The 18,679-nt window shown below is 41.1% G+C and overlaps 1 protein-coding gene across 1 annotated transcript; it reads right to left on the reverse strand.

The window, feature by feature from the left end:
* Window positions 1-1,096: 1,096 nt before the first annotated feature.
* LMO2 (LIM domain only 2) lies at window positions 1,097-15,878 on the reverse strand. Its single transcript, XM_074230452.1, has 3 exons — window positions 15,582-15,878; window positions 8,623-8,838; window positions 1,097-1,402 (listed from the first exon to the last, which is right to left on the reverse strand). The coding sequence occupies exons 1-3, from the start codon at window positions 15,620-15,622 to the stop codon at window positions 1,183-1,185; spliced, it is 477 nt and encodes a 158-aa protein (XP_074086553.1). The 5' UTR covers window positions 15,623-15,878; the 3' UTR covers window positions 1,097-1,182.
* Between the last annotated feature and the right edge of the window lie 2,801 nt (window positions 15,879-18,679).

The raw sequence follows: 18,679 nt of genomic DNA on the forward strand, positions 1-18,679 counted from the left end.
GTTAAGTGGCTTGCCCAAGGCCACACAACTAGGTAATTATTAAGTGTCTGAGGCTGGATTTGAACTTTGGTCCTCCTGACTCCAAGCCCAGTGTTCTATCCACTGATACCACCTAGCTAAACTGGTGTTGGTATTTTTTGTTTGTTTTGGAAAGCTGGCACATAATAAGGGATAATTAATGAATGTTTGATTGATTAAAATCACAAATCCATCTGATCCTTATCTATGGACATATTCCTTCCCCCCAGAATTTAGGATCCATCTTTTTTGTCACTGTGTTCCCATGCTTAGCATAACATGGAACTGAACTACTACTTCAAACTAAGCTATCATCCAAAAAAAATAACACAGCATCTTAGTCTTCCATTTTTATTAAATCTGCAGGGTTTTACTACACACAACAAATACTTTATTGATATAATCTAAGATAATAAAATAGTTGAACAACTCTGCTTAGATTTACATTTGTATAGAAACAATCTGTGAAATCCTTCACCTTGAACAGAGGTGTCTAAAAACAGTGGTTCCCCAACATTTTATCGATCTTTAGGGAAGCGTCCTGGTTAAAAGTGGCAATGAGCATTCCCAACTGAAACATGTCCCCATGCAAACGTGTTTTCCCATATGTCCAAAGCTTAAGGCCTTGGGAAATCAACCAAGAAAAGGGATGGCCTCTCTCTTTCCTTGTCTTCTCCTCTGTGTGAAGAAAAGGGATCTAAACAGGATTACTGGAAAACCCCAGGGAGAAACAAAATCATCCAATTGCACATTTCTCATTTGCAAATGTCAAAGTCAGGACATCTTTTAATATGGATAACTCACTATCTGAAGGTATGAGATCCCATTAGCCCATCATTATTTGCCCCCCCACCCAACCTCCCCACACCTCAGCTAATAATGTCAGTTATTACCGATAGCCTTCCACTAGAAATTCTTTCTAAAAGTCAACATCTTTGTTGCATTTAAATCTGATTTCCTTGCTCCTGGGCAGCTCACTCTGACGCTATGCTGGGCTGCTGAAAAGGGCCTAAGGTTGCATCCCTAAAGAAATCACCCCATCCCACCCGGTAACCCAGAGTGCATAGCTCAGCGGTTCCCCCCACCCCCACCCCATCCCCTCCCTACCCAGACTATTGGTTTGTGTCATCAGCAAAACATTGACCAGAGACTCTGGCCTCTTGCCTAGATCATCCCATTGATTTTAGTCCATTCATAGATGTCCTGTTCACACACTATGTCTGAGTTGATGAGGAGATACCTATCACCGACACAAAAGTGCTTCTGACAGGCTGCACATTTGAAACATTCCAGATGGTACACTTTCTCCTTCACACGCATGGTCATCTCATAGGCTCGGATCCGCTTGTCGCATGAAGCGCAGAGGCCGTCTTGGCCAAAAAGCCTGGGGAAAGGAGGGAAAAGCCCCCAAACAAATAATAACAAAATGTTAAGGAAGCAAAACAAAATGACTTTAGTATAATAAAGGTTTGCAGACTGATTAGGACAGTGTTCTCAGAGCAAATTGGGAGAATCCCTTGGGACTAGTCATTTGGAAGACTTTCCCAAGAGTGGTTGATCATCAATGCTCCCCAGTATTTTTTTATTTTTATTTTTTAGGTTTTTGCAAGGCAAATGGGGTTAAGTGGCTTTGCCCAAAGCCACACAGCTAGGTAACTATTAAGTGTCTGAGACCAGATTTGAACCCAGGTACTCCAGGGCCAGTGCTTTATCCACTGCACCACCTAGTCACACCCCCAATTAAAAATAGATTCTAGAAAATTGTTGGGGAACCCCTTTGTCTTGCTCTCCCCCTTAGCTTAGCTTCTCTCTTATCCAGTGTTCATCCATATAAATATATGAGAACCTTGGACTTCTCCATCCTATGATGGTTTTAAGATGACTCCTTGGCAATATTTTCTCCTTGACCTGGGAGCTCTGGAATAGTATTTCTGGAAATTTTCATTTTGGGATCTTAAGATGCCAGATATTGAATAAGGCAATGAGAGAAAGAGAGAGACATTGCTTGACATGGTGGGAAAAGAGGATAGAATTTGGGAATAAGGAAAGACCTAGTTTGAATATTGCCTTGTCCATAAAATGGGAATAATTGACACCCATAGAGCTTATATCAGCTTAAATCACAGGGTTGTTACAGATCAAATGAGAGCTATAGAAAAATAATATTTCCACCATTACCCATTCAGGGGTGTTTGCATTTTAAAGAGAAAAATATTCACCCCAAAGGAATAAATCTCTAGCCTAGCACTGTGGAAAGGGAAAATAATTTTAGGTGGGAACTGGTATAAATTGTCTAAAATTTTATTTTACCAGAGGATAAGACTGGCCTGATGTCATTTCACAAATCACTAAGCTTACTGTGAGAGTCACCTAATTCCAGTGGGGAAATAAAAAGAAATTCAGCAGAAAGACCTAGTTCTCGTTAATTGGGTTTGTTTACATAGAAGTGTGGAAAAAACATCTTTCCAAATAATGTGGAAAAACTACATGGGAAGATTGAAGGTTCCATTCTTCCTTGCCAGGAAGTCCCAATGGAAATATATTTTTGTTTTTCCAAGGTAAATGGGGTTAAGTGGCTTGCCCAAGGCCACACAGCTAGGTAACTATTAAGTGTCTGAGACCAGATTTGAACCCAGGTACTCCTGACTCCAAGGCCAGAGCTTTATCCACTAAGCCACCTAGACGCCCCTGGAAATATCTTCTTGGACATTTAAATGAAGCTATACTATCTGGAGGTCAAATTCCACTGTTATGAAAACCTCTTCACAATAGCTGTTAGCATCACTTAAAATTCCAATTTGGATTTGCCTTATTTTATACAATAGGACTTTGAGCTGGAAGAAACCTCAGAGATCATCTATTTTATTTCTGCCATATTCTAGAAGACAAAACTGAGGCAACCAGCAGACTAAGGTAGTAAGTCTAGAAGATGAACCCAGTGCTCCTTTCAACCACATGCTAATAACCAGGCAGTCGAGTAAACAAGAATGCCTACTATGTGCTGGGGGCACTAGGTGGTTCCTGGTCCATAGAGTAGTGGGCCTGGAGCAGGAAGACTCATCTTCATTGGTTCAAATCCCCCTTCAGACCCTTGCTAGCTGTGTGGCCCTAGTGGGTCATGTAACCCTGTTTGCCTCAATTTTCTCATCTGTAAAATGAGCTGGAGGAGCCGTGGCCAGTGAAGGTTGTTTCGGTCAGGGGATTCACAGGGATGGTGTATAGTCAGAGCAATTGATTCCTTCCTAGGAATGGTAGCAGGGATTTGATCATTGTTTCGAGGTCCAGAGATGAGAAGGGACAAAGAGTTAAGTGACCAAGAGGTCATGAAGATGTCTAAGAGAAGAATATGGGACCTAGAAATATGGATGGGAAAAAAATAATATCTTTATTTTCACTAACTTCTAAATCACACTTAGCATTGAATTTTTTATTTATTTATTTGTTTGTTTATTTATTTATTTTTTATGTGGACCTAGAAATGGTGAAGTCTTACTCTCTTATAATTTCTCTACACACACACACACACACACACACACACACACACACACACACTTATATATAGATAACCATGTATCCATCTACCACTGAATCAATGCACATTTACATGCATGTATATAGGTATAGATATTTATATTTATATATATATATATATATATATATATATACACATATATGCATATACATATACATGTGTTTATGGGTATATCTCTATCTCCAGATGTTCTTGTGGGCAGGGGACTTATTTTATTTTTTACAAAATATTTTTTACAAAATAAAATAACTTTTTTTTAATTAAAGGTAATGAATGGTCTTTGGTCTTTGTTCAAACTCCACAATTCTTTCTCTGGATACAGATGGTATCCTCCATCACAGATACCCCAAAACTGTGCCTGATTGTTGCCCTGGTGGAATGAGAGGGGACTAATTTTAAACACCAAAGGGTGAAATGGTAAATTGGACAGAGGAAGGGTCAATTTATGTGAATATGAAAGCATCTTGGCAAAAATAAAATCATCAAAGTGCATTGTTAAGCAAAGGCCTCATTTTTCTGGACCAGTCTATCCTCCTAGGTTTGCCTCTGCATACCAATGTCCATTAGGAGTTTTTCCAGAGCATCAGGAAAACTCCCTCTTGGCAACTGGAATGTTCTGGGTAGAAGTTTCCCAATCTGACAGAAGAAGGACTGGCTTGCCTTAGTGAATTCTAAGAATGGAAGGAGACTGGGATGGACATTTCTTGGGCCACCACAGTGATGGCTCAAAGACACAATGAGGTCCAATGGGCACAACTATGCCCCTATGACTGGAGCCTCAAACCCTTGAGGGGAAAATGAAGTTATTCAGGAAATTTAGGGTCAGATTTCAACAAGAACAATAATCAAATCACTTTGTAACAGGGACTGGCATCAGGAGTTCTGTGGTCCATATATTCACTCACCCCAAAACATTTCATTGAGCGGTTGATAAGAAACCAACATGGTGGAGGGGATATGAAGAGGGGCAGCTGCTCCCAGGAGGGAACGATACAGCAAGGAGTGAGAGGCAGTTGCTAGAGGTATTTCTGAAGTTCCGCCTTAGATTCCAGTGAATGTTTTCCATGAAGAAGAGTTTATGGGAGGCTAGCTCTAGAGGTAAGGAGGGCGTAATTTAGACTTTTAACTCAAAATGTGTGAGGGACCTTAGGAGACATTGAATCCAACTCAAATATTTTATAGATGAGGTCTAGAGAGAAAGTAATTTGCCCAAGATCACAGAGGTAGTAAGTTTAAAAGGTGGGATTCGAACCCAGGTCCTCTGACACACTGCCTCCACTCTTCTGAGTAATGCTACATATCATCGCTGTTTCAAAACTAGGGTCAACAAGAGTTATTAATTTTTTGTCTGTCAAAACCCCTTTGGCAGTCCAGAGAAGCTTACAGAGCCCTTCTCAGAATGAGATTTAAAATAAAAAATTCAATGCTAAGTGTGATTTGGAAGTTAGCAAAAATAAAGATATTATTTTTTTCCCCATCCAAGTTCATGAATCCTTAAAAATCTTTCCAAGTTCAGAACACCAGTCCTAAAGGAAAGAATGACCAAAGCCATTCCCAAGTAATCATTCTGTCATTTTCTAGATGTTGCCTTGAAGCAAAGCCACTGCTGGGCCCATAAAGCAAAGCCCAAGCTCAACATTCTATGATGCTATTATCATCTCAGAAGGAAAATTAAATGGTTTGTCAGGCAATGGCTCTGCTAAAACTCTCAGTTGCTCATTTTAATGATGATAATTTAAATATTAAATGATGGCTGGAAGAGCCTGCACTAACACATAGTTAATTAACATGTTACCTGGAAAAATAGTGTGGGGGGGAATTATTTCATGTCACTGAGACACGAGTTAATTAACTTTGTGATCTCGTAGCCTGTTTTTCCTCTCATTTTTCAAAATGGAAATTGTTAACATAAACAACACTGGGTTTATTTTAGAGAATTATATAAAATTATAGAACTGAGGTGGGAGTTGGGGAATGGACCTTGTGACCTCTCTCTCTCTCTCTCTCTCTCTCTCTCTAGGAGTCACTTAAGATTCAGACAATTGAACAGAAATGGAATCAAGGATCCCAATGGGAACGATTTCCATTTTTATTTGCTTCAATGACCTAGCAAACTAGCTTTAGGATATTTAGGATCCCCTACCCTCTAGTAAGATGTAAGCTTTTCCAGGACTGGGTCTATTTTTCATCTTATTTTTAAAGTACCTCCCAAAGAACTGTGCACATTCATAGTAGGGGCTTAACAAATGATTATTGGTGAATATGGAGAACCATGGAAAACTTATATGAACTGATGCAAGGTAAAGTAAAGAGAACCAGAAAAAATGATCATTATAGTAATGAAAAAGGCATTTATAGAAAAAGGCATTTATAGAGAGCTTTAAGATTTATAAAGTGTTTTGTGTATGTTTTCTCAATTTTGACCTTCACAGCAATCCTGTGAAATAGATGCTATTGTTAGCCTCAATTTCTAGATGAGAAAACGAAATCTGAGGAAGATTAAGCGATTTGCCCAGGCTCACCTGGCTAGTAAGTATCTGAGACAAGTTTTTAACTCAGCCCTCCTAGGTACTCTAGCCTCTGCACCTCCTAGCTGGCTAAGTCCTTAACGTTGGGTCGGTGTATCCCTGTGGCTCTATGGACAGATTTCAGAGGGTCTCTGAATTTGAATGTGAAAAAAATAACATTTTTATTTTTACTTTTGATTTCCTTTGCAGTCATTTGCTTTATTTTATATATTTAAATACAGTTTTCTTTACTGGTTTTGTGTTGCTGGGCAAGTCATAACCCCCATTATCTAAAAAGAAAAGAAAAAAAAACAGAATTCGGAGGAGTTCAAAGATTTGTCAAAGGAATCGATGACAAAAGAAGAGTAAGGACCTCTGACATCAGCTTCAATAGAAAGAATGAAAACCAAACAAATAAAAACTGAATGTAGAGAAATCACAATGACCAAGCTTGGCCCTAGAGATGAAATATGAGAAATGAGAAGGCGGCTCCCCCTACGCTTTCTGAGCAGAATGGAGATCTATAGTTGTAGAACACTGCAGATAATATCAGCTTTTTCACATATTGACTAATTTTATTACAGTTTTTTTCCTCCCATTTTTAATTTTTTCTAATAAGGGATAGTTCTTTGGGAGGAGAATATAGAAATCCATAGGGAAATTCTAGGTTTTCCCAAATCCTAATGCTTTTTTAAAGTTATATAAGTTTAAAAATGGCAATCTGATTTTTGAAATACCCTGTATATAATTTTGCTATCTTTAATATTTTATTTCTTCCTCAAGGATATGTTTTTTTCTCTCAATACATTCAATTTTGATCAATTCACAGCATGGAAACAATGTAAAGATTATCAGACTGCCTTTTGGGGGGGTGAGAGAAAAATTGTAAAATTCAAAACCTTATAAAAATGATAGGTAAAAACTACTATTTTATATAATCGGGAAACAAAATATTTATATATTAAAAAAAGAAATACCCTGTATAAAAAGAAAATAGATCAATAAAAATCTGTTTTTCCAAAATAAATGCTTGCTTGATTATATTGCATTCCTATTAAATATTTCACTGTTGTTCAGTCGCATCCAGGTCTTAGTGACCCCTAAAAAATAACTGACCCCCAATCCATCAGGGGACTGAAAAGAGAAGCATGTTTTTGGATTAAAAGCTAAGTAGTTTCCTCCATCAAACTTCTTCCAATTTTCTAAATGGAAACTACTTCAAGAACTTGGAAGAAGCCTCCACCTCTAGCAGCCAAGGTTACTAGGTATCAATGGTGTTTTCCTTGGTTAGGTTTCTCATGAGTTCTTTGCCCTGGGGAGATAGCAATATCAGCTCACATTTGACCAGATCAGACAGCAAAGGACACAGGATCCCCTTTGGAGCAGCTTGTAAGGTAGAAAGTCAAGAATCCCGACCAAATGCTGCTACTTGCCAGGCACCTGGCAAACACGGTCGTTGAAATGTGTGGTAGCCTCTCTGGCCCAAAACACCTCCATCAAGAGGGCTCTGGAGCTCCAAATCACTTGAGCTCCAGTCCCCCTGGGTGATGGAGACCTCGTTATTTCACTCTGCGTTTCTTTTGTTTAGGGAAGGAGTAAATAGCAAAAAAGACTGGGTTTGGAGGAGGTCATTTTCCTCCCAATGGGTTTCAGTTTCATTGCAAAATGAGGAAGTTGGATTGGGACCTCAAAGGTGCCCTCCAGTTAGAGCAGGGCTTCTTAACCTTTGGTGGGGGGTGACCCCTTGGATCCCTTGAGGCAATCTTGTAAAACTCAGAATTTTTTAAAAAATGCATTAAAAAACCTAACCCTGGCACTAAAATGCAGAGGTTTGCAATGGAAACCTAAAGGTTAGTGAAAATAAAGATATATTTTTCCATTCAAATTCATGGACTCAAGGGTTAGAACTCTGAAGATACTTCTCATTTCTAAACTTATGACATAATATCACTCCCTTGTGATATCAGCACCACCCCAGACAGTTAATAGATCTTTAAAGTTTGCAAAACATTGTACATGTACATGAAAAGACCAGTTACCCTCACCCTCATTCTGCAGATGAGTAAACTGAGGCTCAGAGACTTGCCATAATCACACAAGTAGTATCTGAAGTGACATTTTTAGCCACATCTCTATTCTTGCAAATTTATTGTCTATGACCGTTTTTTGAGGGTCAGCTGGAAGAGATTCATCAAACAATGTGAACTTTGTGACATCAACATGTCACCTAAACAAGAAGCATTTTTTTTAAGGTTTTTGCAAGGCAATGGGGTTAAGTGGCTTGCCCAAGGCCACACAGCTAGGTAATTATTAAGTGTCTGAGGCTGGATTTGAACTCAGATACTCCTGACTCCAGGGCCGGTGTTTTATCCACTGTGCCACCTAGCTGCCCCTACATGAAGCATTTTCAAACCCTCTTTTTGTATTTGACTTTTGGGGATTAGCCTGTGTAGCTGGACACAAAAGAACTCAGGTGATTAGATGCTAGAGAAAGGATTCTGAGGAGGAAGAGGAGGAAAAGGGGGAAAAGGAGGAAGAAATGGCTTCCAGGTCACAGCGCCTTACCTAAGATAGTCTCTCCTGCAGAGTTTTCGACCCAGCTTGTAGTACAAGCGACGCCCCACTTCTCCCAAGCGACACCCGCAAAGGTCACAGCTGAGGCAGTCCTCATGCCAGTACTGATCGATGGCCTTTAAGAAGTATCGGTCCCCTATGTTTTGCTGGCAGCCACCACATGTCAGTAGGGATGGCGGGATCTGCAGCACCTCGTCCACTGGCTCCCTAGAAAGGATGAGTATGATTTGTGAACAGCATACTCTCTTTAAAAAAATTTATTCAAACTGTTTATTTCTAACAACATAGTGTAAATCTTTGACACCCTCTGGAAGAATTATACCTGGCTTCCAATTAACGCTCTAATTGATGAAAAATTCTGGTCATACACAGAAGAAAAGCAGACAATACAGATTTGAATATACTCAAACAAATGAAAAGAGGGTGAGTAATAGAGTTTACAGAGAACTGTTTATTAAGAATTAATTGACTCTTAAAAGCTTAGCCAAAAATTAACTAAAAAGTGAAACTCTCCTAATGAAATATAAAGTGACAAACTACTTATGCATGAATAATAATGAGAAAATAATTTCACAGTGAAACATGGTTGAGGGTAATGGTGATTCAAGCAAACCATCTGGCTGTGAGATTTGATCAGGAACTATATAAACTAAAAGCTTCAGCAGATCCAGGATGATAGTTCTTTCTGTGACCTTTATCATCTGAGGGATTACATCATTATCATCAAGTCAGAAAAAGAAATGTTTCAGGTGCTCCATTTTGTTTTTGCAAATGAAACCACATAATCTTTTGATAGCTGAAACTCTCAATCTTTAAAGAAATATTTCAATTATTTATATATAAATACATACATATATATATCCTTGGTATAACATTTTTGAACTAGTTCATATTCTTCTTTTTTTGTACTTAATAGTATTTTTTCCAGTTACATATAGTTTTCAGCATTCATTTTTGTAAGATTTTTGAATTCCAAATTTTTCTCTCTCCCTCCCTTTCCTCCCCCTCTCCAAGATAGCAAGCAATCTGACATAGGTTATACATGTGCAATCATTTTAAACATATTTTCACATTAGTTATATTGTGAAAGAAGAATCAGAATAAAAAGGAAAAACCACAAGAAAGAAAAAACAAAAAACAAAAGAAGTGAAAATAGTATATTTCAATCTGCATTTGGACTCTATAGTTCTATCTCTGGATGTGGGTAGCATTTTTCATCATGAGTCTTTTGGAATTGCCTTGTTGAGAAGAGCTAAATCTATCATAGTTGATTATTGCTCCATGTAACTGTTGGTGTATACAATGTTCTCTTGGTTCTGTTCACTTCACTCAGCATCAGTTCATGTAAATCTTTCTAGATTTTTCTGAAATCTGCCTGTTCATCATTTCTTATAGAACAATGGTATTCCATCACATTCATATACCACAATGTGTTCACCCACTGCCTAATTGATAAACATCCCCTTGATTTCCAATTCTTGGCCACTATGAAAAGAGTTGTTACAAAATATTTTTGAACATATGGGTCCTTTTCCCTTTTTTTGTGATCTCTCTGGTATATAGACCTAGTAGTGGTTTGCATAGTTTCAATTGGTATGCATATTTTTCTACCTCTTTGGACATAATTTGAACAGTATACTTTCTCTTCCCTTCTGAGACCAGTAGTGGCTGATTGGTCTATCTGGCATGGGAACCATTTCCAGGATGAGCAGAATAAATTATGGTGGCCTCAGTCTTTTTCAAGTGACTCTATTGGGAATGAATGTGAGGTTTAGATGTATCTCAGCTACACTGAATTGACCACACCACTAATGAGATACATTTAAGGGTAGAATATTGGAATATTCAAGAGAAAAGAGTTGGGAAATAAATTCCCCCAATAACCTGGGAGGAGAGGGAGACCTAGGCTCTTTTAGGGATTTTTTTTTTGGAGGGGGTTTTTATTTTTTGGTGTTTGGGGGGAATTACACATAAGAGCAAGCCCTGGGGAAGTGAACAAACAGTATCTTTAGCCAGCATTGGAGACATTCAAATGGTGCCCACCATCCACACTTCCCTACTTTTTCCAACTCCTTTTCCTTGATCTCCCCCCCTTCCTTCTCTCTCATTCTCTTTCTTCATCTTATCACCCACCCTGTTTGTGCCCTAAGTACATCCATAGACTTTGTGTTGGTGCAAAAGGACAGAACTCAAAACTGCTATGATCATGGATTAAGAGTGAGATGGGACTTTAGAAATAATGCAAATACAAAATCCTATTTTATGGAAGAGGAAACTGAGGACCCAAGAGGTTAGGCAACATGTCACACAGAGAGGTAGTGTTAAATAAGGGATTTGAAGTCAAAATTTCTAACTCCAAATCTAGCATTCTTTCTAGTGAACTAGTCTAAAAGAGAGGTGATCTCCAAGAATAATTGAAGGGAAGGTAGACAGTAAAAATTTGAAAATACATTAATAGTTAAATGTCCCAGGAGCAGCTAGGTGGTGCAGTGGATAGAGCACCGGCCCTGGGGTCAGGAGAACCTGAGTTCAAATCCAGCTTCAGACACTTAATAATTACCTAGCTGTGTGGCCTTGGGCAAGTCACATTGCCTTGCAAAAATCTTAAAAAAAAAACAACAGTTAAATGTCCCAAAGATGTGATGGGCAGAGAAATAAAGGTGAAGAAGGGGGAAAGGATGAGACAACAGAATGTTGTTTTCTTCTTTAATATTCAAAATTGCATTACAGGAACAGCTCAGTGACTCAGGGGATAGAGCATTGGCCCTGCATCAGGAAGACCTGAGTTCAAATTTGATCTCAGAGACTTGATACTTACTTAGCTGTGTGACCATGGGTAAGTTATTTAACCTCACTGCCCCACAAAAACAAACAAAACTGTATAGGCTTCATCCATTGCCACTACTACTGCCCTTCCCAAACAATCTTTTAAATTTTAAAAATTTTATTTATTTAATTTTCTAACTACATATCAACCCAAATTAGTTAATATTTGTAAAACATTTAGTACAATTGTAAAGCATGTTTTGTAAAGCCTGGTATATAGTAGGCACTTAATTAAATCCTTGCTCCTGTATTGAATGAGTCCCTCTCAAGCTTACAAGGGCCAAACCAAAATCTTCAATGTGTAGAATCTGATGAAAGGTAGCCGGATTGTTCTCTCCTGAAGTTAGCTTACAGTCGATGAACTACATACATTTTGCACTCCAACTCACCAAATAGAAATGGTTAAGCCTATTTTTGTTTGTTTATTTTTATTTGACTCCCCAGAGATCTAGGACAGTGTCAGGCCAGTAGTAAGGGTTTCAGAAAGATTAAATTGAAGACTATCATCCAATTAACAAGCATTTTCTGTCTGTCATGTGCCAGATACCTATATCTTCTATAACAAAGTTGATCTATTCTAGAAAAAAAAGACTGGAGGGATCCTAGTCCCTCTGGCCATCAGAGTAGGTGTGGTCTATTTAATGCTTGTTAATGTGACCTCTTTAAGGGCTTTTTTTTTTTGCTCAGTTAATGAGTGTTGTTTGGACCCTCTCTGGAGCCCAAATCACATTCTAATCACATATTAAGTTTTTAAAATAGGCTCAGTTGGTAACTGCCCTGTTCCCAAAGTGAATTCCTCTCCACTTAAGGAGGCTAATCTCAGTACCCCAGTTTAGGAGACCAACTATTCTGTCTCAATTTGTCCAAGCATAAAATGTGTTTAGCGATCTGTGTGTCTGTCCCCAAAATGTATATTATTGTGAAAGTACCTGCTCAGAATATAATAAAAGACATGCCTACATGAAACATCTCTATACAGCATAGATTGACACAAGAACACATCAGAATCTGAAAACTAAGACAATTAAAAAAAACCATAGAGCTCTTAAAACGGTTTTAAGAAGTCATGGCAGCCAAATGCTGCTTTTTTTTCCTTTGTTTCTACAGAGGTGAATGACAGTCATTTAGCATGAAGGTATTTTTTACTTCCCCTTTCCTGAAAAAAGTTATTAATATTCCAGATGTTTTCATCCAGATGTCTCCAGCAATTTGTGCCTGGCAAGAGTAGGCACTTCATAAATGTTTATTGATTGATTTTCACAGCCGTCGACACAGAATTCCCGTCTCACCTCTTCCTTCTTGGGGCCTTCCAAGATGTATGTGGCATCTTTTAAACCTGTTTCTCTAAATGGATGTGGATGACACTGCCACCCAATCAACTATGAAAGAGAATTCATGCTCAACTGATGCCAACCGACTGGAATGAAAATGAAATTGCCTTTAGATTGCTTACAGAGAGGCAGTGGAGTCCAGTGGATGGAAGAATGGACAGGCGATCCTATGGTTATTATGATATATATTTAAGGTATGGTAAATGGTAAAATTTTAAAATATGTCAATGGTTAAGGAAAGGTAGGGAGTGAAAGGGAAGGAAGAGAAGACTAGATAACAACTTGATGTTCCCCCCTCAAAAAAAAATCCACCAACCTTTCACATTTATTAAGTGTCTTTTAAATCCAAGGCAGCTTGGTTTAATGGATAGACAGAATCAGGAAGACCTGGGTTGAGGTCAGGTCGGACAACCTCTGACGCATAGGTACTGGGTTATGACCCTGGACAAGTAATTCAGCCTTGTCAGTGCCACCAGACAAACCTCTAGGCCTATAGATTGAAAAGCAGGTGCTCCTTTGCTTTGAAAGAGGAAGTTTTTTGGTCAAGAAAATCCTAAGTCTGACAAAAATAAAAATAAAAGCCTAGAGTCTTTTTTTTTTGTGAGCTGAGGATACAGAATGGAATAGAAAAAAATGCCCCTGCCTTCCAGAAGCTTACTTCTAATTAATCATCCCAGCTCAAACAAGCTCAGAAGGGTTTTATCTATCTGCAACATGGGGAAGTTGCCACAAATGACCCAATCTCCTGTGAGTATGGAGTTAAATATCTTAGAAGAAAGTGGTCTACATTTTCAAATGTTAAGCAAAAGCAAGTATTAAGATGGTCTGAGATAAGATAGTCTCGGACAGGATGAGATATTATCCCGCCATCTATCTTACAGAGTTCTTACTGTAATTGGTGTTCTAATAGCTCATTATCCACAGTCAGAGTTCTGTTTAGTGAGAATTCCAAGGCAATGACTAAATGGGAGTACCCCCAAATGAATATTTTAAATGATCCCAGTGTGTTTTCAGGCTTCTACACAGCAAGTGGCCAATTATGGCTGCTGGCCCCTTTTCTAACTCAAAAACTCAGCCTGGATTTCTTGGATCATTTCTTGAGATTTTCTCTTCGGTTTTTAATTTTTTTTTTTTTGGTTTTTGGTTTGTTTTCTTTAAATTCGGATTGACAACATCCAGGGCAGATTCTAGGTTGATTGCCCACTCCAACAACGGGCTTGGATGGAAGTACCCTTTGGAGGAGAAAAATGATCCAGGGAATGGAATTAGTCTGTCAACAGCATTTATGGGAAAGTGGAGGTATCAGGTTTTCAATCTTTGTCTAAAGTACAAAGTTTCCAAAGAACAAATATCTAATATTTATCCTCGGGGAAACGGATCCCTCCCAATTTATCGGCTAATAAAAGAGCTAGTGAGTGAATGAAGGGTTTCTGACCTCAGAGTATTAGGTATCAATTCACAAATCTACAGCCTTCTGCTTTTCAATCATCCCTCATGATCTCTTGCACACAGCAGGGACTTAATATAGGTTGATTGAGTTGAATTGACCATGGGAAGAACAAAAAAGCCCCAACTACTGTGCATTTTTTGTGTCAAGATTATACTTCGAGATGTTCTTAAGTCAATAATGCATCAAATAGACATAATTTCCATTTCTAAGTATAAACCTGTCCCCATCCCTACTCCACCCCTGCCAGGGGGATTTTTCTTTTTTTTTTTTTTGCATGAACATGATGATCATTATCTCCTCTGCTTTGGATCCCTGGTCTTGACCTTCAAAACTGCTTTGGGTTCTTTATACTCTTATTCTATTAGGAGCCTTTCCGGTGTTTAATGGGACTAGCCATAGGCTTTTCGATGCTCGGTCTCAGGGTAAGGCCCAGGTAAACAAACAATGTGGTGGAAAACTAAAGGGGGAAATACTTCAGGCAGGAATGTCCAGTTCTTCCAAACAGGGTCCGAGATGCAAAAAAAGGAAGACAAAAGCCTTCAGAAAGCCAAAGTGGATCTCTCATTAGCTGACCCCTTCAGGGATGTGGAAGGAACCCTCTAACAGATTAGCTTGTGGGGGCTTCAAGGGAATTTAAAAAAGAGTCTCCGAACCTGCCAGCTGATGGATTTTAAAATTAGTTTAAAGAAAACTAAAAACAGAGCCCCCCATGCCCTCTTCCGCAGAGCGCCCCGATGCTCCCTTCTCCCCCCCCCCCGCCCAATTTAAAAAGAAAAGGAAAGAAGCCAAGCCCCACGTTTAAAGAAGGGGCTGTCTGGCTTCTCCGAGCCTGTGGACATCAGAGCTAGCCTCGCAGCCTCTCGCTGTCCAGGGGCATCTCTGACATCCTTCACTGCTCTGGGAGCGGGAGGCTTCTGGAGGAGGAGAGAGGCGAGCCATGGGACCCCCGGGAAGGACGCGCCGTCCAGGGCAAGGGGGAGAGAGGTCCGGAGCCGGCCGGCCTCCCGGGGGCTCCGAGCCCTCGCCCACCTGCCCGCCCGACCCGTCGGGGCTCAGCGCAAAGTTGGCCCGACGCTGGCGCTCCGGGAGCCGGCACAAGTTGAGCCCGGGCCGGCTCTGCGCCCCGGGCACCCCGGGCACCCCGGGCCGGCTCTGCGCCCCGCCGGAACCTCGGTCCGGATCCTCTCCCCACCTTGGGAGGTCCCCCTGGAGGGGTCCCCGGCGTGGGGGAGGGGCGGGGGCCAGGGGCGGCCCCGTCCCTCTCCGTGCCGGTGGGGTGGGCTGGGGGCGCAGCCCCCCCCCCGCCCGCGCCCCCCGCGCCCCCCGCGGCAGCGGCCACTTACTCGGACGGGTCCAGGCTCTTCCTCTCGATGGCCGAGGACATTGGCCCGGGGGTGGCACGCCGCCGGGGCGGGGGGCTCCTTTGTGGCGCAGGGGGTCCGGGTCCGGGCGGCCGCTCAGCCGCTGCCTCTCCCCTCCGCCCTCAATGACATTCAGCGGCTCCCTGGCAGCGCCGGGGTGGACGGACGGACGGACGCTCGGGACGGGGCCCCGGCACTCAGCCCTCCATCCCGGAGCCCGCGGCGGCGGAGGCTCGGTCCGGCCCGGCCGCGGCTCGCGCTGCCGTCCCCGCTGCCGAACTGGGCTCCCCAGTCCCCCGCAGCACACCTTGGCTCAGGCTCGGGGAGCGCGCGTGTGTGATGGGGCGGGCAGCGGCCGGGGGAGGAGGAGGAGGAGGAGGAGGAGGAGGAGGAGGAGGAGGGGAGGGGAGGGGAGGAGGAGGAGGAGGAGGAGGAGGAGGAGGAGGGGAGGGGAGGGGAGGAGGAGGAGGAGGAGGAGGGGAGGAGGGGAGGAGGGGAGGGGAGGGAGGGGAGGAGGGGAGGAGGGGAGGGGGCGGGCCCGGGGGGGCGGCCTCCCCCCCCCAAATGTCTATTTTTTGCTCAGCCTCCCTCTGTCTCTGGTTTCATTTCCTTTTTCCTGATCACGATTCAAATACAATAGAAGGAAATCACATTTAAAGAGACAGCTGCCCGTTTTATTTCTTTTCTTTTCCTTTTTCCCTTTAAAAAAAAAAAAAACCCTGGGCTCCTGGGGGATTAGCAATACAAACAGCGGCGGCATCACCACGGACTTGGCTTCTTAAAGGGGCCAGCGCCGGGGCTGGGGGGCTAGCTGGGCCGTGCGCTGCGCGCCCCTCGTCACCCCCAGATTATCCTTTGGGAATTTTCTTCACCCCCCCCCCACCTCCCTTTTCCTTCACCTAGGCTGAAAGTAGCCAGGCTTGTCCCAGAGGAGAAAATGGAAGCTAATAATGTGCAGAAGAAGACCCCTCTTTGGATCCCAGGTTTAGAACTGGGGCGGGGGTGGGGGGGTGGGAAGGACCCCAGCTAGCCCAGTCTCTTGATTTTACAGAGAATGGAGTGATTCTTCCAAAGTCAGCAATGAATAACCCCACTGACTTGCAAAAAAAAAAACACCTTAAAAAAAGTGTACCCAAAGTCATAAATTAAGTAATAGAGATGGAATCCCAAAGCAGGGTTTCTGATCTAAAATCCAACAAGGCAGATCAACTGAGGCAGAGTGAGACAACAGGCTTACCTCCCAGTAAAAAAAAAAAAATTGAAATAATAATATGAAGAAGAGGGACTATTTTTTGAACCACAGGTTTGGGGCGGGAGAGATCCCAGCTAGTGCAATCCCTTCATTTTACAGAGAAAATGGAGTGATTCTCTCAGTCACACATTAAGAATGGGATCCCAAACCAGGGTTTCTGATCTTAAATCTATCCAACAAGGCAGATCAACTGAGGCAGTGGGAAAACAGGCTTACCCCAGTAAAGAAAATTTAAAATAATAATGTGCAGAAGCAGAACCACCTTTTAGATCATAGGTTTAGAGCTGGGGAAGGGGGACCCTAACTAGTCCAGTCCTTCCATTTTGCAATATCTTAAATTTCAAAAATAGAGATAAAAGGAAGCTGAGAGGTAACTGAGTTGAATCTCTTATTTTCAAATGAAGAAACTAAAAACTTACAAAGGTTAAATGATAGAAAACAAAGGATTAGATGGACTTTTACTTAAAATGATGACTATTATTTAGTTCAAACTAAGAGCTACCATTATGTATAATGAAAATAAATCAGAATCCTTTCCAATGGTCACCCACAGGTAGTGTCAGAGACAAGATACCTCTGTTTAAGACATCCTATATGTAGTGGGACTTGGATTGGGAGAATAGGTTTCAGTCCTAGCTCTGATATCAGTTTTGTGACCTCGGTAGGTCACTTCTCTGAGACTCAGTTTTTCTCATCTGTACAATGGGAATAAAAATACCTGCATGCTTGGAGTGAGAAAGGTATAAAACATCGATCATATAAAGTATCAATTGTAGAAGAAAATGGGCTGCCCAATATTACACAGGTCAACAGCAACATTAGGACTAACACTCGGATATGCTGTCCCTTTGTCTAAGATTCTTCCTACCATAACCTCCTTGAGGACAATCAGAAACTAAGGTATAAGAGTAAAAAAGTATTTCCCATGAGGCCATGGGTGTCTGTGGCACCACTGGAACTCAAAACTGGAGCCTACTGGGTTTTCTTTACCACAAAAGCAATTATGGGAACTTTAAATAATCAAGTAAGGAATATCAAGGAGATCTGGATTTTAGGTTAGACTTTTCTAAGAACTCCCCATGTGTACTTGGGCATATCACTTCCCTCTAAGCTTTACTTTCTTCAGCAACAAAATGAATGTGCTAGAGGCTTTTTTAGTTCTAATATTCTGTTCTTCTTATTACTTCTATTCCTTGTGGTTCCACATTTTATCCATGTTATAGGTAATAAGCCAGGAGACTCAATTATAATATTGTTTCATATGGGAATTTTTTTTTTTAGGATTTTGCAAGGCAAATGGGGTTAAGTGGCTTGCTCAAGGCCACACAGCTAGGTAATTATTAAGTGTCTGAGCCCAGATTTGAACCCAGGTACTCCTGACTCTAGGGCAGGGGCTTTATCCACTGAACCACCTAGCCGCCCCCATATGGGAATTTTGAATGGTACTTTTAACTCAAAATTTTTTCCTTCTATGTTGTAGGATTTGCCATGATTTTTAATAATAATAATAGTTAGCATTTCTATAGAGCCTATGGTGTGCTAGGCATTGTGCTGATTGCTATACAAATATCATCTCATTGATCTTCCTAACAATCCTAGGAGAGAGGAGCTATCATTATCCTCATTTCACAATGGAGGAAATGTAGGCAAATAGAGGTTAAATGATTTGCTCAAGGTCACACAGATAGAAAAAGTATTTGGAGTTCATTTAATTAAATTCTGAAATTGCCATTTATTTGCTCTGAGACTACTTGAGTAGGACATAGAACAGAGTCAAATCCTAATAATAATTCACACAATTTAGCCTTCTATTTTCCATCAAAATATA

This window comes from Macrotis lagotis, chromosome 3 (assembly GCF_037893015.1).
Source record: "Macrotis lagotis isolate mMagLag1 chromosome 3, bilby.v1.9.chrom.fasta, whole genome shotgun sequence".
Lineage (NCBI taxonomy): Eukaryota > Metazoa > Chordata > Mammalia > Peramelemorphia > Peramelidae > Macrotis > Macrotis lagotis.